Genomic DNA, 27524 nt, shown 5'->3' with positions numbered 1-27524 from the left:
TGTGGCTGTCACCAGTGAGTATACATGTTAATGAAAAAGGACATGCTACACTTCTTGTAAAATGTGTCTGCCATTGTTCTCTTCACATTGTTTGTTTTCATGCATCAGATGAATTGCCATTATGTATTGATCATTTGTTGAGAGAAACTTACAATTGGTTTTATAATTCTGCTTTGGAAAAGAGGCTTATATTATGCATATATCCTGAGAGCTCCATTCCATGTACTCAGATAATGCAAATGGACTATATAGAGAATTTTTGAGACCAATATTGAATGACTTTGAAAGCATGAACTTGCTTTTCCAGAAGGAGAAAGCTGATCATTGTAGACTTATTGATGAGCTGAAAAAATTCTCACTCCTCATGCCTCATGCTGAGATGAATCTTATATCCTGACTGTGTAAAGCTGGAAGTTGACTCCAGATTCACTTTCATTTTTCTTCCTCTTGAAAAAGTAGACTAGGGTTACGAATTTTCTGTCCTTTAGGTTAACAACAAAAAAGCCAGTTTAGTTTCAGAGGAAGACTTGTTTAACATTAAGTCTGATGCTACAGATTTGTAATCAGAGCATGTAAGGAACTTCTTGCTCGTATACCAGACCATTTTGATACATTGAAAAAGGTTAAAAGCTTCTCACCAACTGTTTGCCTAAGTGACAACTGACCTCCATTCACAGAGCTACCACTTGATCTAGTTGATCAGTCTAAGATGAGCGAAATTGAGAGTCAGTGGTGTCAGATATTAACCATGGACTGGAATGACATATTTGCAGATGATTTACCAAGAATTGGATCACTGTTTTGGGCAAAAGCAATAACAGTACAAAACACAGGTGGAGAAATTGCACTGAAAGACCTTGCACAATTTGCACTAAAAGCATACAGCCTGCCAATAAGTATTTCTCTAGTTGAGAGGGTGTTTTCACAAATTACATCAGTGAAAACTAAGTTAAAGAACAGGATGGGATTGGAACTCTTAACGTCAATATAAAGAATAAAAACAAGCCTTGAACTAAATGGAATATGCTGTTCAACTTTGAACCAACAAAGGACATGTTAAGCTGTGACTTATCTGTCTATAGAAAAGAGGGAGGGAATACAGAAGAGGAAAATAACCTAATGAATGATGTAAATAAGTAAGATGCAAGAATATATTTCCCTAGTTAAAAGAGGAAAGAAAACATTAAGTTGGAAGGAAAAAGTCTTTATCAAAGCAGTAGGAAGGAATACAGTGTGTAACCTCAAATGGAATCCACTTGAATTAAAGGGAAAATGAAATCTATTTATTAAAACCATAAGAAAGATGACAGTATAAATTCTAAAAGGAAAAATGCTTAAGTTGAAACTGTAAGGAGGTACATTGTTTGCAAACTCAAAAAGAAAACAAGAAGAAAAGAACAAAACAAAGCAAAAAAAAGAAGCAAAGGAAAAAACAAGAATGAAATGAAAACAAAGCCAAGAAAGTGCCATTGGAGAAGCAAAAGCATACCAGAATTTTGAACGGAGGCTGGTACGTACAAGTTGAAGTGGTAGTACTTACCTGTATCTGGCTACCTTGTGTTGAAATCCGCCACTTTTGAAGTGTGTTTATGCTACTTTTCATCAAAAAAATGTGGCAGTCCTGCTTCTTGAGTCTTTAATTTGGTTCATTAACCCAAAGAACCTCCAGAAGGCCATGCTTCGGAGTCCTGTAATGTCTCCAAAGGTTTAGACAGATGCTTTGAATCTGGGATGGGGCTTCTGTTAATTAAAGGGTCATGTAGCTCATCACAGCATTATACATGAGCAGCTAATCCCTTGGTTTTTCATCTTTCAGAATACTTTATAACCTGGATGTGGATTTTATTCCTGGATGACATTACCTGGACTGTCCAATGTCTGATGAACAGGTCTCTTGCAAATCTTTACTTCAACTAGAGGTAAAAGATTATGTGCATGGCAGTGTCCAGGAACCTGTATCTCAAAGCTTCTTATCAAAGAGGAATACGCAGTGTTTGGCAGATATTTTTTGAGATCATGCTTATTAGTAGAACAGATGTAAATAGTAAAAGAGGCTTTCAATTGGGTCCTTGCTTTGGGAGTGGCATCTCAAGTATGTCTTTTTGCCACTAAAACCAATGCATGTTATATTTCTCCAGTTTCAAATTTAAGAGCTTTAGCAACAGATGGAATCAATGGGATCAGAATTATTTGTACCCCTGTTTATCTTTTGAAGCTTTTTCTTCAAATGTAACTTGTTTTCACAATTTAGTGGCAATGGTATCCCCTTGTTAGAAAAATAAACCCTGATGCCAGACGCTCCTTCACTTTTGATATATTTCTTGGTTGATATCTCTGGTTCTTCTAGACTACCTCAGCCTTGTTGCAGTGCTCCTTCCTCAAAGTTCTGGGTTCTGGAAATTACATATATGGATTTTCTCAAAAACTTTTACAGACAGAAGTCAGGAGAATGCTTAACAGTTGACCTTTTACTAGCACTGGACCACTTACTCAAAGGCATGATCAGCCTGTCTGGATATCCTCTCAGAATTTCCTTGAAGGTTGCAATGGCTCATTGCCTGCAGATCAGCAGAGGAGAGAAATATAGGTTTTGAAAGTTGAAAAGTTTTTTTCTCCAAGGTTGTATCATGCAAAAAGATTTCCTATTTTCTTACTCTCCCCAACTCTCCTCCCATCTCATTTTTTTTTCAATTTTTTCTAGCTCTCTGCTTTTAGCTTGGGTTAACCCCACAAACTATGTATTGAATGAATTCTGTTTGGTCAGGAGTGAGCAGTTTGATGATGTTAATCTATGGCAGTTACTCATTGGCTGAGACCAAGCTCGTTTAGTTTGGGCATAAGGTTTTGGTGAATGCACATTTGATTAAAAATGGTAAATGAAAGAGAGCTTCCTCATGATCTATAGAGGGGGTTATTGAGATCCAAACCCTATTTCTGAAGGAATATCTCATTACTCACAGGACACTACCTTGGAGAGAAAAGTTATTCAAGTTTCAAAACTTATGTTTTCTAACACAAGTTTCCCTAGGCTCTAACAAACTTTCTCCCTTGGACTGGTTTTTACTTTATTTCTACCATTGTGCCATGTTTACATATTGGTTAACCTAAGTACTTATATTCCATAGCCTCTTGCAACAATTCATCAGCCATCCTAACCTTGCACTTCAGCATACTGTTCTTACTTATTCCGTTTGGTGACATCCTCTCTGTGAAGATTTCAGCTGAAAAGTATGTAAAAAAAGGGTAAAGTTGTAGGCAGGATTCATTAACATGAAAAACAGTATTTCATAAAGTGGACTGAAATCCATTATGAGGACTGTTGAGGATATATGGGAATGTTTTTGGGTGCAGTAGGTTAAGTGACTGTTTTGAGATGGGAGTAGGAGTTAGACAGGTTTGTGTAAAGTCACCTTCACCTTTCTATGTATGTTTATGGATAGGGTAGTGAGAGAAAATAGGAAAAGAGGGCAAGGCTTGAGTTGCATAGAAAGATTTCGTCTTTGGTGATTATGAAGAAAAACTTAAAAAAAGTGATGATCTGATTTTACATAGTGTTTAAAGGAAGAGAGTTGAAAGTAAATGCTGGCTAGAGTAGGATGATAATTTGTGGAAGGAGGGAGAGTGCTGTGCAGTGCTGGTTAGTATTAGCATTTGGTAGAAGTAGTTGGTAGGAGCATTAGATAGAAGTAGTCAGTAGGAACATTTGGTAGGAGCCTCAGGAAACACTGTGCTAGAGTTGCCCTCTGCCAGTGGCCTATTAAGGGTGAGGCACTGAAGACTAAGAGGGAATGCTGAAGTTCACTTGTTATGGTGACTGTGTTCCCATGGCCACCCCTTTGAGGGAGTTTCATTTGGAACAGGTGTCAGAGATATAGATAGATAGATTGTTTATTTATTTCTTATACATCATCGCTGTTTCCTGCATCAGCGAGATAGTACCAGGAAACAGATGAAGAATGGCCCAGCCACTCATATACACGTATATATGCATAGATGCCCACATATGCACATATACATACATATACTCATCAACATATACATACACATGTGCAGACGTTACATACATACACATGCACATATTCATCCTTGCTTGTCTTCATCCATTCCTATTGCTATCCTGCCCCATAGGAAAACAGCATCGCTATCCCTTGCTTCAGCAAGACAACGTCAGGAATACAAGACAAAGAGGCCACATTCATTCACACTCAGTCTTTAGCTGTCATGTGTAATGCACCGAAACCACAGCTCCCTGTCCACATCCAGGCCCCACAGACCTTTCCATGGTTTACCCCAGACGCTTCACATTCCCTGGTTCAGTCCATTGACAGCACATCAACCCCAGTATACCACATCGTTCCAATTCACTCTATTCCTTGCACACTTCTCACCTTCCTGTATGTTCAAGCCTCGGTTGCTCACAATAGTTTTCACTCCATCCTTCCACCTCCGATTTGGTCTCCCGCTTCTCCTCATTCACTCCACCTGTGACACATATATCCTCTTTGTCAATCTTTCCTCGCTCATTCTCTCCATGTGACCAAACCATTTCAAAACACCCTCTTCTGCTCTATCAACCATACTCTTTTTATTTCCACACATCTCTCCTACCCTCTTATTAGTCACTTGATCAAACCAATTCACACTTATTGTCCTCAAACATTTGATTTCCAACTCATCCACTCTCCTCCGTACAACCCTATCTATAGCCCATGCCTCTCAACCATATAACATTGTTGGAACTACGATTCCTTCAAACATACCCATTTTTGCTCTCTAAGGTAATGTTCTCTCCTTCCATTCATTCTTCATTGCTCCCAGAACTTTCGCCTCCTCCCCCACTCTGTGACTCACTTCCGCTTCCGCTGCTAAGTCCACTCCCAGGTATCTAAAACACTTCACTTCCTCCAATTTTTCTCCATTCAAACTTACATCCCAGTTAACTTGTCCCTCAACCCTACTGAAACTAGTAACCTTGCTCTTATTCACATTTACTCTCAACTTTCTTCTTTCACACAATTATCCACGTTAGGTCACCTACCTCTGTGGAAGGTATTAAGAATATATGGTGTGGGAGGAAAGTTGTTAGAAGCAGTGAAAAGTTTTTATCGAGGATGTAAGGCATGTGTACGTGTAGGAAGAGAGGAAAGTGATTGGTTCTCAGTGAATGTAGGTTTGCGGCAGGGGTGTGTGATGTCTCCATGGTTGTTTAATTTGTTTATGGATGGGGTTGTTAGGGAGGTAAATGCAAGAGTTTTGGAAAGAGGGGCAAGTATGAAGTCTGTTGTGGATGAGAGAGCTTGGGAAGTGAGTCAGTTGTTGTTCGCTGATGATACAGCGCTGGTGGCTGATTCATGCGAGAAACTGCAGAAGCTGGTGACTGAGTTTGGTAAAGTGTGTGAAAGAAGAAAGTTAAGAGTAAATGTGAATAAGAGCAAGGTTATTAGGTACAGTAGGGTTGAGGGTCAAGTCAATTGGGAGGTGAGTTTGAATGGAGAAAAACTGGAGGAAGTGAAGTGTTTTAGATATCTTGGAGTGGATCTGGCAGCGGATGGAACCATGGAAGCGGAAGTGGATCATAGGGTGGGGGAGGGGGCGAAAATTCTGGGGGCCTTGAAGAATGTGTGGAAGTCGAGAACATTATCTCGGAAAGCAAAAATGGGTATGTTTGAAGGAATAGTGGTTCCAACAATGTTGTATGGTTGTGAGGCGTGGGCTATGGATAGAGTTGTGCGCAGGAGGATGGATGTGCTGGAAATGAGATGTTTGAGGACAATGTGTGGTGTGAGGTGGTTTGATCGAGTGAGTAACGTAAGGGTAAGAGAGATGTGTGGAAATAAAAAGAGCGTGGTTGAGAGAGCAGAAGAGGATGTTCTGAAGTGGTTTGGGCACATGGAGAGGATGAGTGAGGAAAGATTGACCAAGAGGATATATGTGTCGGAGGTGGAGGGAGCAAGGAGAAGAGGGAGACCAAATTGGAGGTGGAAAGATGGAGTGAAAAAGATTTTGTGTGATCGGGGCCTGAACATGCAGGAGGGTGAAAGGAGGGCAAGGAATAGAGTGAATTGGAGCGATGTGGTATACCGGGGTTGACGTGCTGTCAGTGGATTGAATCAAGGCATGTGAAGCGTCTGGGGTAAACCATGGAAAGCTGTGTAGGTATGTATATTTGCGTGTGTGGACGTATGTATATACATGTGTATGGGGGGGGGGGTTGGGCCATTTCTTTCGTCTGTTTCCTTGCGCTACCTCGCAAACGCGGGAGACAGCGACAAAGTATAAAAAAAAAAAAAAAAGGTCACCTACCTCTGCAATTTCTCACACGGATCAGCTGCTAGAGCTGTATCATCAGCAAACAACAACTGCCTTGCTTCCCAGGCCCTCTCATCCACCACAGACTGCATGCTAGCCCCTCTCTCCATAACTCTTGCATTTACCTCCCTAACCACCCCATCCATAAACAAATTAAACAACCGCAGGGACTTCACATACCCCTGCCGCAGACCAACCTTCACTGGGAACCAATCATTCTCCTCTCTTCCTACTAGTACACATGCCTTACATCCTTGATAAAAACTTTTCACTGCTTCTAGCAGCTTACCCCCCCCACGCCATATACTCTTAAAACCTTCCACAAAGCATCTCTATCAACCCTATCATATGCCATCTCCAGATCCATAAATGCTACATGCAAATCCATCTGTTTTTCTAAGTATTTCTCACATACTTTCTTCAAAGCAAACACCTGATCCACACATCCTTTACCACTTTGGAAACCACACCACACTTCCCCAGTCTGATGCTCTGTACATGCCTTCATCCTCTCAATCAATACCATTTCATATGATTTCCCAGGAATACTCAACAAACTTATGCCTCTGTGGTTTGAACACTCACCTTTATCCCCTTTGCCTTTGTACAGTAGTGCTATGCATGCATTCTCCCAATCCTCTCAGACACTTCACCATGTTCCAAACATACATTATGTATATGCAAATATTCCAGAATCCGAAAAAATTCAAAATCTGAAACACTTCCAGTCCCCAGCATTTCAGGTAATGAATACTCTACCTGTATGATATTAGTTGATGATGTCTGGATGGGAATGCTGAAGTGACTTAGACATTTGAATGAATGCATGTGAATGGTAGTAAGTATTCAGGAAAACTACAGATAGTGATGAAAGACAGTGTGAAGCTTTACATATGCAAGAGTAGTGTTGCAGATAGTGATGAAAGACAGTGTGAAGCTTTACATATGCAAGAATAGTGTTGCAGTTTAGGAAGCTAAAGATGAGCACTTGGCATAAATGCAGTGAAGTTAGGGTTTGTAGAGGAGGCCTTACAGTAACTGCTGTGATCTTAAGTTGGACAAAACTTGTAAAAAATGAATTAGAGAAGCATGAAAGGTAAACAACTGCATGATTAATAAGTTCATGATATTAGCATTTAACTTCTTTTCAGTTTACGTGTCATCTCCTACAACATTCTTGCTGATTTGTATGCAGACTCAGATTTTGCACGATCTCACTTGTTTTCAACATGCCCTTCATATGCTATTGAAATGGACTATCGAAAGCAGCTCCTTGTAAAGGAAATCATAGGTAAGATATTTATAAGAGTGTTAATATTGTATGGTAAAAGAACTAATCTCTCTTCTTTTCTCTAGTCTGTCCCATGAGCATGAAAGATATTATCAAGGAAAATATGTCAGGACCTTCCTGTCTATCTGTCCTTATTTCTGATATTTATTCCCTCTGGGAACTTCCTTCAAGAGATAGACCAAGGCAAAAGAGTCTCACATATCCCTGTCCTTACATGCCTTCCTAGCATACACCATTCCTTGTATTCTTCTCCCATTTCTCTTCCTCCAGTACTCTTCCACTCTATTTCCCTATGTCACAGTTGGTCTTCCTCTCATACTCCTTTGATCCTACTATCACACACACTTCTAGTAAACTCCTCATCTTATATTCTTTCCACATGCCCAAACCAATTCAAAGTATTACATTTCACCTGCCATAGCACTCTACAATTCATTCACTTTGCATCCATGCCATACCAAGTGTCTCATACGCTCCCTCATTACTTTCTTCATTCCATCTGGTACTACCACATGCTTCTTTCAAATAACTCATTTCCACAGCCTGGATTCTGGACCTCTGTGACATCCTATGTTCAAGTTTTGGTTGCATAGGTCAGTGTTGGGAGGACTATTCTGTCCCTTCATCCTCTCTTCACTTACATACTTACTCCTCTGACCTTTATTATTTTATGGGACCCAGTTACTTTACTACCCTGTTCTGCTCTTTCCCTTATCTCTTCTTCCATATCATGTTTTGTTCCATGTTTTGGCTGCACATGTCAGTGTCAGGAGGACTACGCTGTCCCTTAATCCTTTCTTCAATTCTGTACTTACTCCTCAACCCTTCATTATTCTATTATGGGACCCAATGACTCTACTACCCTGTACTGTTTTCTTCTTTATCTCTCCTTCTTTATCACCAAACCTACCCAAGATAGCTCACAAATACTTAAATTCTGTCACCTTTTCCAGTCTTTCTCACCCCATATCTATAACACAGTTTAGTGCACTTTTTTCTGTCACTCTATATAGCTTTGGAAAATCAATACTTTCCCTCTGTTTCTTTTCAGACACCATTTTTTTATTCTTAATCGAATTTACCTGAAATTGCCTATGATTACACACATCATAAGACCTGCTTACAACTTTCTGCAGAGGCATCCACAAGGTAACTTCTGCCCTCATTTTCACCTGGCACTCCCCATTTACCAACTATCTTACCAATTTCTTTACATCCCACCTTCACATTTGCATCACCCATTACAACTACCTTCCTTTTCTTCTCAAATCTGTTGATACTTATGTCATTCATAGTTCTCCAGAAATGCTCCATGTCATCCTTACCTCGCACAGTCTTCTTATTCACAGGTGCATATACACTTATCCATGTGGACATCACAGTTTAGTCTATCATTTCAATCACGTTATTCTTGATCCATTCAGTCCATGCTATGTAACACCCTCCCATACTGTCAGCAATAACACAGTTACACATCCCTCTTTCCCTCTTCCCTGATGATTTTTACTTATTCCCATCCATACCACTCCTTCTTCCTTGCCCTTCCATAACTTGCATTTATCAATTACATTTTCTTTCCATACACCCTGCTCACTGATATGGGTTTCCCCAATCCCCAGCACCTCCAAACTGTGACTTTGATAATGCTCTACAAGCTTCTTCCTCTTACTTTCACCAGTCATCGCTTTAACATTCAGAGCCATCATCCTCAATCACTTGTTCCTTTTACTATTTACCTATCAATCTATCTATATCTCTGACACCTGTTTCCTCCTAGAACTCCCTCACTGGGGTGGCCACAGCAATAAAATCTCTGTATCTAGTGAATTCCAGTGCTCCTCCTTAGCCTTTTGTGCCTATTCCTTAACATTCCACTGGCAGAGGGCAACTCTAGTGCAGTATTTATAGAGGTTCCTACCTAATATTCCCACTGACTACTTCTACTTGATGTGAATGTACTGTTCCACGCTACTTCTACCTAATGCTCTTGCCTAATGTTCCTACCAACTACTACTACCTAATGCATCTGCTAAGTGCTCCTGCCTAAAGGTTGCTGCATACTACATCTATCTAATGTTCCTACCACTTTGTCAAAAGGCAGGGCTAGCACATAGTGCTCATTGCAGGAAAATCTAGAAGCACAAAGTATGAGTTGTGCGAGTTGAGTGTTGTCAGGTGTTATGTGTGACAAGGAGAGATTGTATGTTTTTGAAAAGAACGCCAGTAGTCCAAGTGTAGGTGAGGCAGAAAGAAAAGACAGCTACCTGAGTCAGGGAGTGTAACTCGACAACTACTGAAGTGCTGGCTCACTACATAACCCTCCCAATACCAGGTTGGTATTATTGATAATATACCATCCTGGTTCATTCCCTGCCTATCAACTACTACTCGGAATAACTCTTTTACTACCTGGCATAATTGGTGAACTTCAGTGCAGTTTCATACCCTTTAATCCCTAGACCTTGACAGACCACTGGTGAAGGGTAACTCAAACACAATGCTCCCCGGATTTGTGTGCTGAAAAATGACTTGTGACTGGGAATACCTGGCTTGAAAAGAGAGGTATACACAAGTATATGAATGTAAGTAGGAGAGATGGTCTAAGGGCATTATTGGATTATGATTTAATTGATAGGCATGTAAAAGGGACACTTTTGGATGTTAATGTGCTAAGTGGGGTAGCTGGAGAGATGTCTGATCATTATCTCGTGGAGGCAAAGGTGAAGATTTGTAGTGGCTTTCAGAAAAGAAGAGAGAATGTTGGGGAGAAGAGAGTCAGTGAGCTTGGAATGGAGACTCATGTAAGGAAGTACCAAGAGATATTGAGTGTAGAATGGCAAAGGGTGAGAGCAATTGATGTAAATGTGGGTGAGGAATAGGATGTATTTAGGGAAGCATTGATGGCTCATGCAAAAGATGCATGTGGCATGAGAAAGGTGGGAGGAGGGCAGATTAGAAAGGGTAGTGAGTGGTGGGATGAAGAAGTAAAGTTGTTAGTGAAAGGGAAAAGAGAGGTGTTTGGATGATATTTACAAGAAAGGAGTGCAAATGACTGAGAGACGTATAAAAGAAGGTGGCAGGAGGTCAAGAGAAAGGTGCAAGGGTTGAAGAAGAGGGCAAATGAGAGTTAGGGTGAGAGAGTATCATTAAACTTTAGGGAGAATAAATAGATGTTTTGGAAGGAGGCAGATAACATGTGGAAAAAAATAAACGGGAACATTGGTGAAGGATGCGAGTGGGGAAGTAATAACAGGTAGTGATGAAGTGAGGAGATGGAGTGAGTATTTTGAAGATTTGTTAAATGTGTTTGATGATAGAGTGGCAGATATAGGGTGTGTTGGTCGGCGTGATGTGTGAAATGAGAGGGTCAGGGAGATTTGTTTGGTTAAGAGAGAAGGGGTACTGAATGCATTGCAGAAAATTAAATCCGTCAAGGTGGCAGGTTTTCGATGGTATTGCAGTAAAATTTACTGACAAAGGGCTTGACTATGTTGTTGATTGTTTGGTAAGGATATTCATTGTATGTATGGATTAGGTGGAGTGCCTGAGGATTGGCGGAATGCATGAATAGTGCCATTGTCCAAAGGCAAAAGGGATAAAGGTGATTGTTCAGACTACAGAGGCATAAGTTTGTTGAGTATTCCTGGGAAATTATATGGGAGGGTATTGATTGAGAGGGTGAAGACATGTACAGAGCATCAGATTGGGAAAGGGCAGTGTGGTTCCAGAAGTGGTAGAGGATGTGTGGGTCAGGTCTTTCCTTTGAAGATTGTATGTGAGAAGTACTTAGAAAAACAAATGGATTTGGATGTAGCATTTATGGATCTGGAGAAGGCATATGATAGGGTTGATAGAGATGATGTGGGAGGTAAGTTGCTAAAAGCAGAGAAAAGTTTTACCAAGGATGTAAGGCATGCATACAAGTAGAAAGAGAGGAGAGTGATTGGTTCCCAGCGAATGTTGGTTTGCTGTAGGGTTGTGTGATGTCCCCGTGGTTGTTTAATTTGTTTATGGATGTTGTGGTAAGGGAGGTAAATGCAAGGGTTTTGGAGAGAGGAGGAAGTACGCAGTCTGTTGTAGATGAGAGGGCTTGGAAAGTGAGTCATTTGTTGTTTGCTGATGAAACAGTGCTGGTGGCTGATTTAGGTGAGAAACTGCAGAAGCTGGTGACTGAGTTTGGTAAATCGTGTTAAAGAAGAAAGTTGCAAGTAAATGTGAATAAGAGCAAGATTGTTAGGTTCAGTAGGGTTGAGGGACAAGTTAATTGGGAGGTAAGTTTGAATGGAGAAAAACTGGAGGAAGTAAAATGTTTTAGATATCAGGGAGTGGACTTAACAGTGGATGGAACTGTGGAAGTGGAAGTGAGTCACAAGGTGGGGGAGGAGGAGAAGGTTCTGAGAGTGTCGAAGAATGTGTGAAAGGCGAGAATGTGTGGTTCCAACGATGTTATGTATTTGTGAAGCATTGGCTGTGGATAGGGTTGTGCGGAGGAGGGTGGATGTGTTAGATATGAAATGTTTGAGGACAATATGTGGTGTGAGTAAAGAGTAGTGGTGATGTGAGAAGGAGATGGAGTGAGTATTTTGAAGGTTTGTTGAATGTGTTTGATGATAGAGTGGCAGATATAGGGTGTTTTGGTCGAGGTGGTGTGCAAAGTGAGAGGGTTAGGGAAAATGATTTGGTAAACAGAGAAGAGGTAGTAAAAGCTTTGCGGAAGATGAAAGCCGGCAAGGCAGCAGGTTTGGATGGTATTGTAGTGGAATTTATAAAAAAAGGGGGTGACTGTATTGTTGACTGGTTGGTAAGGTTATTTAATGTATGTATGATTCATGGTGAGGTGCCTGAGGATTGGCGGAATGCTTGCATAGTGCCATTGTACAAAGGCAAAGGGGACAAGAGTGAGTGCTCAAATTATAGAGGTATAAGTTTGTTGAGTACTTCTGGTAAATTATATGGGAGGGTATTGATTGAGAGGGTGAAGGCATGTACAGAGCATCAGATTGGGGAAGAGCAGTGTGGTTTCAGAAGTGGTAGAGGATGAGTGGATCAGGTGTTTGCTTTAAAGAATGTATGTGAGAAATACTTAGAAAAGCAAATGGATTTCTATGTAGCATTTATGGATCTGAGAGAGCATATGACAGAGCTGATAGAGATGCTCTGTGGAAGGTATTAAGAATATATGGTGTGGGAGGCAAGTTGTTAGAAGCAGTGAAAAGTTTTTAACGAGGATGTAAGGCATGTGTACATGTAGGAAGAGAGGAAAGTGATTGGTTCTCAGTGAATGTAGGTTTGCGGCAGGAGTGTGTGATGTCTCCATGGTTGTTTAATTTGTTTATGGATGGGGTTGTTAGGGAGGTGAATGCAAGAGTTTTGGAAAGAGGGGCAAGTATGCAGTTTGTTGTGGATGAGAGAGCTTGAGAAGTGAGTAAGTTGTTGTTCGCTGATGATACAGCACTGGTGGCTGATTCATGTGAGAAACTGCAGAAGCTGGTGACTGAGTTTGGTAAAGTGTGTGAAAGAAGAAAGTTAAGAGTAAATGTGAATAAGAGCAAGGTTATTAGGTACAGTAGGGTTGAGGGTCAAGTCAATTGGGAGGTAAGTTTGAATGGAGAAAAACTGGAGGAAGTGAAGTGTTTTAGATATCTGGGAGTGGATCTGGCAGCGGATGGAACCATGGAAGCGGAAGTGAATCATAGGGTGGGGAGGAGGCGAAAGTTCTGGGGGCCTTAAAGAATGTGTGGAATTCGAGAACGTTATCTCGGAAAGCATAAATGGGTATGTTTGAAGGAATAGTGGTTCCAACAATGTTGTATGGTTGCGAGGCGTGGGCTATGGATAGAGTTCTGTGTAGGAGAGTGGATCTGCTGGAAATGAGATGTTTGAGGACAATATGTGGTGTGAGGTGGTTTGATCGAGTAAGTAATGTAAGGGTAAGAGAGATGTGTGGAAATAAAAAGAGCGTGGTTGAGAGAGCAGAAGAGGGTGTTTTGAAATGGTTTGGTCACATGGAGAGAATGAGTGAGGAAAGATTGACCAAGAGGTTATATGTATCAGAGGTGGAGGGAACGAGGAGAAGTGGGAGACCAAATTGGAGGTGGAAAGATGGAGTGAAAAAGATTTTGAGTGATCGGGGCCTGAACATGCAGGAGGGTGAAAGGCGGGCAAGGAATAGAGTGAATTGGAACGATGTGGTATACCGGGGTCGACATGCTGTCAATGGATTGAACCAGGGCATGTAAAGCGTCTTGGGTAAACCAGGGAAAGTTGTGTGGGGCCTGGATGTGGAAAGGGAGCTGTGGTTTCGGTGCATTATTACATGACAGCTAGAGACTGAGTGTGAACGAATGGGGCCTTTGTTGTCTTTCCTATCGCTACCTTGCACACATGAGGGGGGAGGGGGTTGTTATTCCATGTGTGACGAGGTGGCGATGGGAATGAATAAAGGCAGACAGTATGAATTATGTACATGTGTATATATGTATATGTCTGTGTGTGTATATATATGTGTACATTGAGATGTATAGGTATGTATATTTGCGTGTGTGGACGTGTATGTATATACATGTGTATGTGGGTGGGTTGGGCCGTTCTTTCGTCTGTTTCCTTGCGCTACCTCGCTAACGCGGGAGACAGCGACAAAGCAAAATAAAAAAAAGAATGTGGTGTGAGGTGGTTTGATCAAGTACGTAATGAAAGGGTAAGAGAGATGTGTGGAAATAAAAAGAATGTGGTTGAGAGAGCAGAAGCGGGTGTGTTGAAATGGTATGGAGACATGGAGAGAATGTGTGAGGAAAGATTGACAAAGAGGATATATGTGTCAGAGGTGGAGGGAACAAGGAGAAGCGAGAGAACAAATTGGAGGTGAAAGGATGGAGTGAAAAAGATTTTGAGCAATCTGGGCCTGAATATACAGGAGGATGAAAGGCTTGCAAGGACTAGAGTGAATTGGAACGATGTGGTATACTTGGGTTGATGTGCTGTCATTGGATTGCACCAGGGTATGTGAAGCATCTGGGGTAAACCATGGAAAATTTTGTGGGGCCTGGATGTGGAAAGGAAGCTGTGGTTTCGGTGCATTATTACATGACAGCTAGACTGAGTGTGAACGAATGGGGCCTTTGTTGTCTTTTTCCTAGTGCTACCTCACACGCGCATGGGGGCAGGGGGGATGCTATTTCATGTGTGGTGGGGTATCGATATATATATTTGATCGAGTGAGTAACGTAAGGGTAAGAGAGATGTGTGGAAATAAAAAGAGCGTGGTTGAGAGAGCAGAAGAGGGTGTTTTGAAGTGGTTTGGGCACATGGAGAGAATGAGAGGAAAGATTGACCAAGAGGATATATGTGTCGGAGGTGGAGGGAACGAGGAGAAGAGGGAGACCAAATTGGAGGTGGAAAGATGGAGTGAAAAAGATTTTGTGTGATCGGGGCCTGAACATGCAGGAGGGTGAAAGGAGGGCAAGGAATAGAGTGAATTGGAGCGATGTGGTATACCGGGGTTGACGTGCTGTCAGTGGATTGAATCAAGGCATGTGAAGCGTCTGGGGTAAACCATGGAAAGCTGTGTAGGTGTGTATATTTGCGTGTGTGGACGTATGTATATTCATGTGTATGGGGGGGGGTTGGGCCATTTCTTTCATCTGTTTCCTTGCGCTACCTCGCAAACGCGGGAGACAGCGACAAAGTATAATAAATAAATAAATATATATTTATATATATGCTTGTGGCATGAGAAGAGTGGGAGGTGGGTTGATTAGAAAGGGTAGTGAGTGGTGGGATGAAGAAGTAAGAGTATTAGTGAAAGAGAAGAGAGAGGCATTTGGACGATTTTTGCAGGGAAAAAATGCAGTTGAGTGGGAGACGTATAAAAGAAAGAGACAGGAGGTTAAGAGAAAGGTGCAAGAGGTGAAAAAAAGGGCAAATGAGAGTTGGGGTGAGAGAGTATCATTAAATTTTAGGGAGAATAAAAAGATGTTCTGGAAGGAGGTAAATAAAGTGCGTAAGACAAGGGAGCAAATGGGAACTTCAGTGAAGGGCGCAAATGGGGAGGTGATAACAAGTAGTGGTGATGTGAGAAGGAGATGGAGTGAGTATTTTGAAGGTTTGTTGAATGTGTTTGATGATAGAGTGGCAGATATAGGGTGTTTTGGTCGAGGTGGTGTGCAAAGTGAGAGGGTTAGGGAAAATGATTTGGTAAACAGAGAAGAGGTAGTAAAAGCTTTGCGGAAGATGAAAGCCGGCAAGGCAGCAGGTTTGGATGGTATTGCAGTGGAATTTATTAAAAAAGGGGGTGACTGTATTGTTGACTGGTTGGTAAGGTTATTTAATGTATGTATGACTCACGGTGAGGTGCCTGAGGATTGGCGGAATGCGTGCATAGTGCCATTGTACAAAGGCAAAGGGGATAAGAGTGAGTGCTCAAATTACAGAGGTATAAGTTTGTTGAGTATTCCTGGTAAATTATATGGGAGGGTATTGATTGAGAGGGTGAAAGCATGTACAGAGCATCAGATTGGGGAAGAGCAGTGTGGTCTCAAAAGTGGTAGAGGATGTGTGGATCAGGTGTTTGCTTTGAAGAATGTATGTGAGAAATACTTAGAAAAGCAAATGGATTTCTTTGTAGCATTTATGGATCTAGAGAAGGCATATGATAGAGTTGATAGAGATGCTCTGTGGAAGGTATTAAGAATATATGGTGTGGGAGGCAAGTTGTTAGAAGCAGTGAAAAGTTTTTATCGAGGATGTAAGGCATGTGTACATGTAGGAAGAGAGGAAAGTGATTGGTTCTCAGTGAATGTAGGTTTGCGGCAGGGGTGTGTGATGTCTCCATGGTTGTTTAATTTGTTTATGGATGGGGTTGTTAGGGAGGTGAATGCAAGAGTTTTGGAAAGAGGGGCAAGTATGAAGTCTGTTGGGGATGAGAGAGCTTGAGAAGTGAGTCAGTTGTTGTTCGCTGATGATACAGCGCTGGTGGCTGATTCATGTGAGAAACTGCAGAAGCTGGTGACTGAGTTTGGTAAAGTGTGTGAAAGAAGAAAGTTAAGAGTAAATGTGAATAAGAGCAAGGTTATTAGGTACAGTAGGGTTGAGGGTCAAGTCAATTGGGAGGTGAGTTTGAATGGAGAAAAACTGGTGGAAGTGAAGTATTTTAGATATCTGGGAGTGGATCTGGCAGCGGATGGAACCATGGAAGCGGAAGTGGATCATAGGGTGGGGGAGGGGGCGAAAATTCTGGGAGCCTTGAAGAAAGTGTGGAAGTCGAGAACATTATCTTGGAAAGCAAAAATGAGTATGTTTGAAGGAATAGTGGTTCCAACAATGTTGTATGGTTGCGAGGCGTGGGCTATGGATAGAGTTGTGCGCAGGAGGATGGATGTGCTGGAAATGAGATGTTTGAGGACAATGTGTGGTGTGAGGTGGTTTGATCGAGTAAGTAACGTAAGGGTAAGAGAGATGTGTGGAAATAAAAAGAGCGTGGTTGAGAGAGCAGAAGAGGGTGTTTTGAAATGGTTTGGGCACATGGAGAGAATGAGTGAGGAAAGATTGACCAAGAGGATATATGTGTCAGAGGTGGAGGGAACGAGGAGAAGAGGGAGACCAAATTGGAGGTGGAAAGATGGAGTGAAAAAGATTTTGTGTGATCGGGGCCTGAACATGCAGGAGGGTGAAAGGAGGGCAAGGAATAGAGTGAATTGGAGCGAAGTGATATACCAGGCTTGACGTGCTGTCAGTGGATTGAATCGGGGCATGTGAAGCGTCTGGGGTAAACCATGGAAAGCTGTGTAGGTATGTATATTTGCGTGTGTGGACGTATGTATATACATGTGTACGGGGGTGGGTTGGGCCATTTCTTTCGTCTGTTTCCTTGCGCTACCTCGCAAACGCGGGAGACAGCGACAAAGCAAAAAAAAAAAAAAAGAATTATCCCTGGGGATAGGGGATTAAGAATACTTTCCACGTATTCCTCACGTGTCGTAGAAGGCGACTAAAGGGGACGGGAGTGGGGGGCCAGAAACCCTCCCCTCCTTGTATTTTAACTTTCTAAAAGGGGAAACAGAAGAAGGAGTCACGCGAGGAGTGCTCATCCTCCTCGAAGGCTCAGATTGGGTTGTCTAAATGTGTGTGGATGTAACCAAGATGAGAAAAAAGGAGAGATAGGTAGTATGTTTGAGGAAAGGAACCTGGATGTTTTGGCTCTGAGTGAAACGAAGCTCAAGGGTAAAGGGGAAGAGTGTTTTGGGAATGTCTTGGGAGTAAAGTCAGGGGTTAGTGAGAGGACAAGAGCAAGGGAAGGAGTAGCACTACTCCTGAATCAGGAGTTGTGGGAGTATGTGATAGAGTGTAAGAAAGTAAATTCTAGATTGATATGGGTAAAACTGAAAGGTGATGGAGAGAGATGGGTGAATATTGGTGCATATGCCACTGGGCATGAGAAGAAAGATCATGAGAGGCAAGTGTTTTGGGAGCAGCTGAATGAGTGTGTTAGTGGTTTTGATGCAAAAGACCGGGTTATAGTGATGGGTGATTTGAATGCAAAGGTGAGTAATGTGGCAGTTGAGGGAATAATTGGTATACATGGAGTGTTCAGTGTTGTAAATGGAAATGGTGAAGAGCTTGTAGATTTATGTGCTGAAAAAGGAATGGTGATTGGGAATACCTGGTTTTAAAAGCAAGATATACATAAGTATACATATGTAAGTAGGAGAGATGGCCAGAGAGCGTTATTGAATTACGTGTTAATTGATAGACGCACGAAAGAGAGACTTTTGGATGTTAATGTGCTGAGAGGTGCAACTGGAGGGATGTCTGATCATTATCTTGTGGAAGCAAAGATGAAGATTTGTGGGGGTTTTCAGAAAAGAAGAGAGAATGTTAGGGTGAAGAGAGTGGTGAGAGTAAGTGAGCTTGGGAAGGAGACATGTATGAGGAAGTACCAGGAGAGACTGAGTACAGAATGGAGAAAGGTGAGAACAAAGGAGGTAAGGGGAGTGGTGGAGGAATGGGATGTATTTAGGGAATCAGTGATGGCTTGCGCAAAAGATGCTTGTGGCATGAGAAGCGTGGGAGGTGGGTTGATTAGAAAAGGTAGTCAGTGGTGGAATGAAGAAGTAAGATTATTAATGAAAGAGAAGAGAGAGGCATTTGAACGATTTTTGCAGGGAAAAAATGCAAATGAGTGGGAGATGTATAAAAGAAAGAGGCAGGAGGTCAAGAGAAAGGTGCAAGAGGTGAAAAAGAGGGCAGATGAGAGTTGGGGTGAGAGAGTATCATTAAATTTCAGGGAGCATAAAAAGATGTTTTGGAAGGAGGTAAGTAAAGTGCATAAGACAAGGGAGCAAATGGGAACTTCAGTGAAGGGGGCAAATGGGGAGGTGATAACAAGTAGTGGTGATGTGAGAAGGAGATGGAGTGAGTATTTTGAAGGTTTGTTGAATGTGTTTGATGACAGAGTGGCAGATGTGGGGTGTCTTGGTCGAGGTGGTGTGCAAAGTGAGAGGGTTAGGGAAAATGATTTGGTAAATAGAGAAGAGGTAGTAAAAGCTTTACGGAAGATGAAAGCCGGCAAGGCAGCAGGTTTGGATGGCATTGCAGTGGAATTTATTAAAAAAGGGGGTGACTGTATTGTTGACTGGTTGGTAAGGTTATTTAAAATATGTATGATTCATGGTGAGGTGCTTGAGGATTGGCGGAATGCTTGCATAGTGCCATTGTACAAAGGCAAAGGGGATAAGAGTGAGTGCTCAAATTACAGAGGTATATGTTTGTTGAGTTTCAGAAATGGTAGAGGATGTGTGGATCAGGTGTTTGCTTTGAAGAATGTATGTGAGAAATACTTAGAAAAGCAAATGGATTTGTATGTAGCATTTATGGATCTGGAGAAGGCATATGATAGAGTTGATAGAGATGCTCTGTGGAAGGTATTAAGAATATATGGTGTGGGAGGAAAGTTGTTAGAAGCAGTGAAAAGTTTTTATCGAGGATGTAAGGCATGTGTACGTGTAGGAAGAGAGGAAAGTGATTGGTTCTCAGTGAATGTAGGTTTGCGGCAGGGGTGTGTGATGTCTCCATGGTTGTTTAATTTGTTTATGGATGGGGTTGTTAGGGAGGTAAATGCAAGAGTTTCGGAAAGAGGGGCAAGTATGAAGTCTGTTGGGGATGAGAGAGCTTGGGAAGTGAGTCAGTTGTTGTTCGCTGATGATACAGCGCTGGTGGCTGATTCATGTGAGAAACTGCAGAAGCTGGTGACTGAGTTTGGAAAAGTGTGTGGAAGAAGAAAGTTAAGAGTAAATGTGAATAAGAGCAAGGTTATTAGGTACAGTAGGGTTGAGGGTCAAGTCAATTGGGAGGTGAGTTTGAATGGAGAAAAACTGGAGGAAGTGAAGTGTTTTAGATATCTGGGAGTGGATCTGGCAGCGGATGGAATCATGGAAGCGGAAGTGGATCATAGGGTGGGGGAGGGTGCGAAAATCCTGGGGGCCTTGAAGAATGTGTGGAAGTCGAGAACATTATCTCGGAAAGCAAAAATGGGTATGTTTGAAGGAATAGTGGTTCCAACAATGTTGTATGGTTGCGAGGCGTGGGCTATGGATAGAGTTGTGCGCAGGAGGATGGATGTGCTGGAAATGAGATGTTTGAGGACAATGTGTGGTGTGAGGTGGTTTGATCGAGTGAGTAACGTAAGGGTAAGAGAGATGTGTGGAAATAAAAAGAGCGTGGTTGAGAGAGCAGAAGAGGGTGTTTTGAAGTGGTTTGGGCACATGGAGAGGATGAGTGAGGAAAGATTGACCAAGAGGATATATGTGTCGGAGGTGGAGGGAACAAGGAGAAGAGGGAGACCAAATTGGAGGTGGAAAGATGGAGTGAAAAAGATTTTGTGTGATCGGGGCCTGAACATGCAGGAGGGTGAAAGGAGAGCAAGGAATAGAGTGAATTGGAGCGATGTGGTATACCGGGGTTGACGTGCTGTCAGTGGATTGAAGCAAGGCATGTGAAGCGTCTGGGGTAAACCATGGAAAGCTGTGTAGGTATGTATATTTGCGTGTGTGGACGTATGTATATACATGTGTATGGGGGGGGGTTGGGCCATTTCTTTCGTCTGTTTCCTTGCGCTACCTCGCAAACGCGGGAGACAGCGACAAAGTATAATAAATAAATATAAATAAGTTTGTTGAGTATTCCTGGTAAATTATATGGGAGGGTATTGATTGAGAGGATGAAGGCATGTACAGAGCATCAGATTGGGGAAGAGCAGTGTGGTTTCAGAAGTGGTAGAGGATGTGTGGATCAGGTGTTTGCTTTGAAGAATATATGCGAGAAATACTTAGAAAAACAAATGGATTTGTATGTAGCATTTATGGATCTGGAGAAGGCATATGATAGAGTTGATAGAGATGCTCTGTGGAAGGTATTAAGAATATATGGTGTGGGAGGCAAGTTGTTAGAAGCAGTGAAAAGTTTTTATCGAGGATGTAAGGCATGTGTACGTGTAGGAAGAGAGGAAAGTGATTGGTTCTCAGTGAATGTAAGTTTGCGGCAGGGGTGTGTGATGTCTCCATGGTTGTTTAATTTGTTTATGGATGGGGTTGTTAGGGAGGTGAATACAAGAGTTTTGGAAAGAGGGGCAAGTATGCAGTCTGTTGTGGATGAGAGAGCTTGGGAAGTGAGTCAGTTGTTGTTCGCTGATGATACAGCACTGGTGGCTGATTCATGTGAGAAACTGCAGAAGCTGGTGAATGAGTTTGGTAAAGTGTGTGAAAGAAGAAAGCTGAGAGTAAATGTGAATAAGAGCAAGGTTATTAGGTACAGTAGGGTTGAGGGTCAAGTCAATTGGGAGGTAAGTTTGAATGGAGAAAAGCTCGAGGAAGTGAAGTGCTTTAGATATCTGGGAGTGGATCTGGCAGCGGATGGAATCATGGAAGCGGAAGTGAATCATAGGGTGGGGGAGGGGGCGAAAATTCTGGGAGCCTTGAAGAATGTTTGGAAGTCGAGAAGATTATCTTGGAAAGCAAAAATGGGTATGTTTGAAGGAATAGTGGTTCCATCAGTGTTGTATGGTTGCGAGGTGTGGGCTATGGATAGAGTTGTGCACAGGAGGGTGGATGTGCTGGAAATGAGATGTTTGAGGACAATATGTGGTGTGAGGTGGTTTGATCGAGTAAGTAATGTAAGAGATGTGTGGAAATAAAAAGAGTGTGGTTGAGAGAGCAGAAGAGGGTGTTTTGAAATGGTTTGGTCACATGGAGAGAATGAGTGGGGAAAGATTGACCAAGAGGATATATGTGTCAGAGGTGGAGGGAACGAGGAGAAGTGGGAGACCAAATTGGAGGTGGAAAGATGGAGTGAAAACGATTTTGAGTGATCGGGGCCTGAACATGCAGGAGGGTGAAAGGCGTGCAAGGAATAGAGTGAATTGGAACAATGTGGTATACCGGGGTCGACGTGCTGTCAATGGATTGAACCAGGGCATGTGAAGCGTCTGGGGTAAACCATGCAAAGTGTGTGGGGCCTGGATGTGGAAAGGGAGCTGTGGTTTCGGTGCATTATTGCATGACAGCTAGAGACTGAGTGTGAACGAATGGGGCCTTTGGTGTTTTTCCTAGCACTACCTCGCAGACATGAGGGGGGAGGGGGTTGTTATTCCATGTGTGGCGAGGTGGCGATGGGAACAAATAAAGGCAGACAGTATGAATTATGTACATGTGTATATATGTATATGTCTGTGTGTGTATATATATGTGTACATTGAGATGTATAGGTATGTATATTGTGCATGGTTGGACATGTTTGTATATACATGTGTATGTGGGTGGGCTGGGCCATTCTTTCGTCTGTTTCCTTGCGCTACCTCGCTAACGCGGGAGACAGCGACAAAGCAAAATAATAATAAAATATATATATATATAAAAGACAACAAATGCCACATTGGTTCGCACTCAGTCTAGCTGTCACGTAATGATACACCGAAACCACAGCTCCCTTTCCAGATCCAGTCCCCACAGAACTTTCCATGCTTTACCGCAGATGTTTCACATGCCCTGGTTCAATCCATTGACAGCACGTCGAACCCGGTATACCACATCGTTCCAATTCACTCTATCCCTTGCACGCCTTTCACACTCCTGCATGTTAAGGCCCTAATCACTCAAAATCTTTTTCACTGCATCTTTCCACCTCCAATTTGGTCTCCCACTTCTCCTCGTTCCCTCCACCTCTGACACATACATCCTCTTGGTCAATCTTTCCTCACCCATTCTCTTCATGTGACCAAATGATTTCAAAAGACTCTCTTCTGCTCTCTCAACCACACTCTTTTTATTACCACACATCTCTCTTCCCCTATTATTACTTACTCGATCAAACCATCTCACACCACATATTGTCCTCAAACATCTCATTTCCAGCACATCCACCCTCCTCTGCACAACTCTATCCATAGCCCACGCCTTGCAATCATATAACATTGTTGGAACCACTATTCCTTCAAACATACCCATTTTTGCCTTCCGAGATAATGTTCTCGACTTCCACACATTCTTCAACGCTCCCAGAACTTTCACCCCCTCCCCCACCCTATGATTTACTTCCACTTCCATGGTTCCAACCACTGCCAAAACCACTTCCAGATATCTAAAACACTTCACTTCCTGCAGTTTTTCTCAATTCAAACTAACCTTCCAATTGACTTATCCCTCAACCCTACTGTAACTAGAAACCTTGCCCTTATTCACATTTACTCTCAGCTTTCTTCTTTCACACACTTTGCCAAACTCAGTCACCAGCTTCTGCAGTTTCTCACACGAATCAGCCACCAGCGCTGTATCATCAGCGAAGACCAACTGACTCACTTTCCAAGCTCTCTCATCCACAACAGACTGCATACTTGCCCCTCTTTCTAATACTCTTGCATTCACCTCCCTAACAACCCCATCCATAAACAAATTAAACAACCATGGAGACATCACACACCCCTGCCACAAACCTACATTCACTGAGAACCAATCACTTTCTTCTCTTCCTACACGTACACATGCCTTGCATCCTTGATAAAAACTTTTCACTGCTTCTAACAACTTGCCTCCCACACCGTATATTCTTAATACCTTCCACAAAGCATCTCAATCAACTCTGTCATATGTTTTCTTCAGATCCATAAATGCTACATAGAAATCCATTTGCTTTTCTAAGCATTTCTCACATACATTCTTCAAAGCAAACACCTGATCCACATATCCTCTACCACTTCTGAAACGACACTGCTCTCCCCCAATCTGATGCTCTGTACATGCCTTCACCCTCTCAATCAATACCCTCCCATGTAATTTCCCAGGAATACTCATCAAACTTACACCTCTTTAATTTGAGCACTCACTTTTATCCTCTTTGCCTTTGTACAATGGCACTATGCAAGCATTCCGCCAATCCTCAGGCACCTCACCATGAGTCATAAATACATTGAATAACCTTCCCAACCAGTCAACAATACAGTCACCCCTTTTTTAATAAATTTTACTGCAATACCATCCAAACCTGCTGACTTGCCGGCTTTCATCTTCCGCAAAACTTTTACTACCTCTTCTCTGTTTACCAAATCATTCTCCCTAACCCTCACACTTTGCACACCACCTTGACCAAAACACCCTATATTTGCCACTGTATCATCAAACATTCAACAAACCTTCAAAATACTCACTCCATCTCCTACTTGTTATCACCTCCCCATTAGCCCCCTTCGCTGAAGTTCCCTTTTGCTCCTTCGTCTTACACTCTTTATTTACCGCCTTCCAAAACATCTTTTTATTCTCTTTAAAATTTAATCATACTCTCTCACCCTAACTCTCATTTGCCCTCTTTTTCACCTCTTGCACGTTTCTCTTAACCTTCTCCCTCTTTCTTTTATATATCTCCCAGTCATTTGCATTATTTCCCTGCAAAAATCGTCCAAATGCCTCTCTCTTCTCTTTCACTAATAATCTTACTTCTTCATCCCACCACTCGCTACCCTTTATAATCTGCCCACCTCCCATGCTTCTCATGCCACAAGCATCTTTTGCGCAAGGCATCACTGCTTCCCTAAATACATCCCATTCCTCCTCCACTCCCCTTACGTCCTTAGTTCTCACCTTTTTCCATTCTGTACTCAGTGTCTCCTGGTACTTCCTCACACAAGTCTCCTTCCCAAGCTCACTTACTCTCACCACTCTCTTCACCCCAACATTCTCACATCTTTTCTGAAAACCTCTAGAAATCTTCACCTTCACCTCCACAAGATAATGATCATACATCCCTCCAGTTGCACCTCTCAGCACATTAACATCCAAAAATCTCTTTCTTGCGTCTGTCAATTAACACGTAAGCCAATAACGCTCTCTGGCCATCTCCCCTACTTACGAATACTTATATATATCTCTTTTTAAACCAGGTAATCCCAATCACCAGTCCTTTTTCAGCACATAAATCTACAAACTCTTCACCATTTCCATTTACAACACCGAAAACCCCATGTACACCAATTATTCCCTCAACTGCCACATTACTCACCTTTGCACTCAAATCACCCATCACTATAACCTGGTCTCTTGCATCAAAACTGCTAACACACTCACTTAGCTGCTCTTGAAACACTTGCCTCTCATGATCTTTTTTCTCATGCCCAGGTGCATATGCACCAATAATTACCCATCTCTCTCCATCCAATTTCAGTTTTACCCATATCAATCTAGAGTTTACTTTCTTACACTCTTTCACATACCCCCACTACTCTTGTTTCATGAGTAGTGCTACTCCTTCCCTTGCTCTTGTCCTCTCACTAACCCCTGACTTTTCTCCCAAGACATTCCCAAACCTGTCTTCCCCTTTACCCTTCAGCTTCATTTCACTCAAAACCAAAACATCCAGGTTCCTTTTCTCAAACATGGTACCTATCTCTCCTTTATTCTCATCTTGCTTACATCCACACAGATGTAGACACCCCAATCTGAGCCTTCAAGGAGGATGAGCACTTCCTGCATCACTCCTTCTTCTGTTTCCCCTTTTAGAAAGTTGAAATACAGGGAGCGGAGGGTGTCCATTCCCCCGCTCCCTCCCCTCTTAGTCGCCTTCTATGACACGCAGGGAACACGTGGGAAGTATTCTTTCTCCCCTATCCCCAGGGATATATATATATATATATATATATATATATATATATATATATATATATATATATATATATATATATATATATATATATATGTATATTTATTTATTTATTTATTTATTTATTGTGTGTATATATATATATATATATATATATATATATATATATATATATATATATATGGGAGCGGGGGGCTGGAAATCCTCCCCTCTCATGTTTTTTTAAATTTTCCAAAAGAAGGAACAGAGAAGGGGGCCATATGAGGATATTCCCTCAAAGGCCCAGTCCTCTGTTCTTAACGCTACCTCGCTAATGCGGGAAATGGCGAATAGTATGAAAAAAAAAAAAAAAAAAAAAAAAAAAATTTATTTATTTATTATACTTTGTCGCTGTCTCCCGCGTTTGCGAGGTAGCGCAAGGAAACAGGCGAAAGAAATGGCCCAACCCCCCCCCATACACATGTATATACATACGTCCACACACGCAAATATACATACCTACACAGCTTTCCATGGTTTACCCTAGACGCTTCACATGCCCTGCTTCAATCCACTGACAGCACATCAACCCCGGTATACCACATCGCTCCAATTCACTCTATTCCTTGCCCTCCTTTCACCCTCCTGCATGTTCAGGCCCCGATCACACAAAATCTTTTTCACTCCATCTTTCCACCTCCAATTTGGTCTCCCTCTTCTCCTTGTTCCCTCCACCTCCGACACATATATCCTCTTGGTCAGTCTTTCCTCACTCATCCTCTCCATGTGCCCAAACCACTTCAAAACACCCTCTTCTGCTCTCTCAACCACGCTCTTTTTATTTCCACACATCTCTCTTACCCTTACGTTACTCACTCGATCAAACCACCTCACACCACACATTGTCCTCAAACATCTCATTTCCAGTACATCCATCCTCCTGCGCACAACTCTATCCATAGCCCACGACTCGCAACTATACAACATTGTTGGAACCACTATTCCTTCAAACATATATATATATATATATATATATATATATATATATATATATATGATTTCGTAAACAGAGAAGAGGTAGTAAAAGCTTTGCGGAAGATGAAAGCCGGCAAAGCAGCAGGTTTGGATGGTATCGCAGTGGAATTTATTGAAAAAGGGGGTGACTGTATTATTGACCGGTTGGTAAGGTTATTTAATGTATGTATGACTCATGGTGAGGTGCCTGAGGATTGGCGGAATGCGTGCATAATGCCATTGTACAAAGGCAAAGGGGATAAGAGTGAGTGCTCAGATTACAGAGGTATAAGTTTGTTGAGTATTCCTGGTAAATTATATGGGAGGGTATTGATTGAGAGGGTGAAGGCATGTACAGAGCATCAGATTGGGGAAGAGCAGTGTGGTTTCAGAAGTGGTAGAGGATGTGTGGATCAGGTGTTTGCTTTGAGGAATGTATGTGAGAAATACTTAGAAAAGCAAATGGATTTGTGTGTAGCATTTATGGATCTGGAGAAGGCATATGATAGAGTTGATAGAGATGCTCTGTGGAAGGTATTAAGAATATATGGTGTGGAAGGCAAGTTGTTAGAAGCAGTGAAAAGTTTTTATCGAGGATGTAAGGCATGTGTACGTGTAGGAAGAGAGGAAAGTGATTGGTTCTCAGTGAATGTAGGTTTGCAGCAGGGGTGTGTGATGTCTCCATGGTTGTTTAATTTGTTTATGGATGGGGTTGTTAGGGAGGTGAATGCAAGAGTTTTGGAAAGAGGGGCAAGTATGAAGTCTGTTGTGGATGAGAGAGCTTGGGAAGTAAGTT

At 42.1% G+C, this 27524-nt stretch overlaps 1 protein-coding gene across 1 annotated transcript in view; it reads left to right on the top strand.

Moving 5' to 3' along the window:
- LOC139764052 (2',5'-phosphodiesterase 12) overlaps positions 1-27524 on the top strand; it is a 213006-nt gene that overhangs the window by 68062 nt on the left and 117420 nt on the right. Inside the window, exon 3 of the mRNA XM_071690508.1 lies at positions 7461-7600. Coding sequence (XP_071546609.1) covers positions 7461-7600 — 140 coding nt within the window. The remainder of the gene's footprint in view (positions 1-7460; positions 7601-27524) is intronic.

Source organism: Panulirus ornatus, chromosome 48, assembly GCF_036320965.1.
Source record: "Panulirus ornatus isolate Po-2019 chromosome 48, ASM3632096v1, whole genome shotgun sequence".
Lineage (NCBI taxonomy): Eukaryota > Metazoa > Arthropoda > Malacostraca > Decapoda > Palinuridae > Panulirus > Panulirus ornatus.
This window is presented reverse-complemented; position numbering and strand designations above follow the sequence as displayed.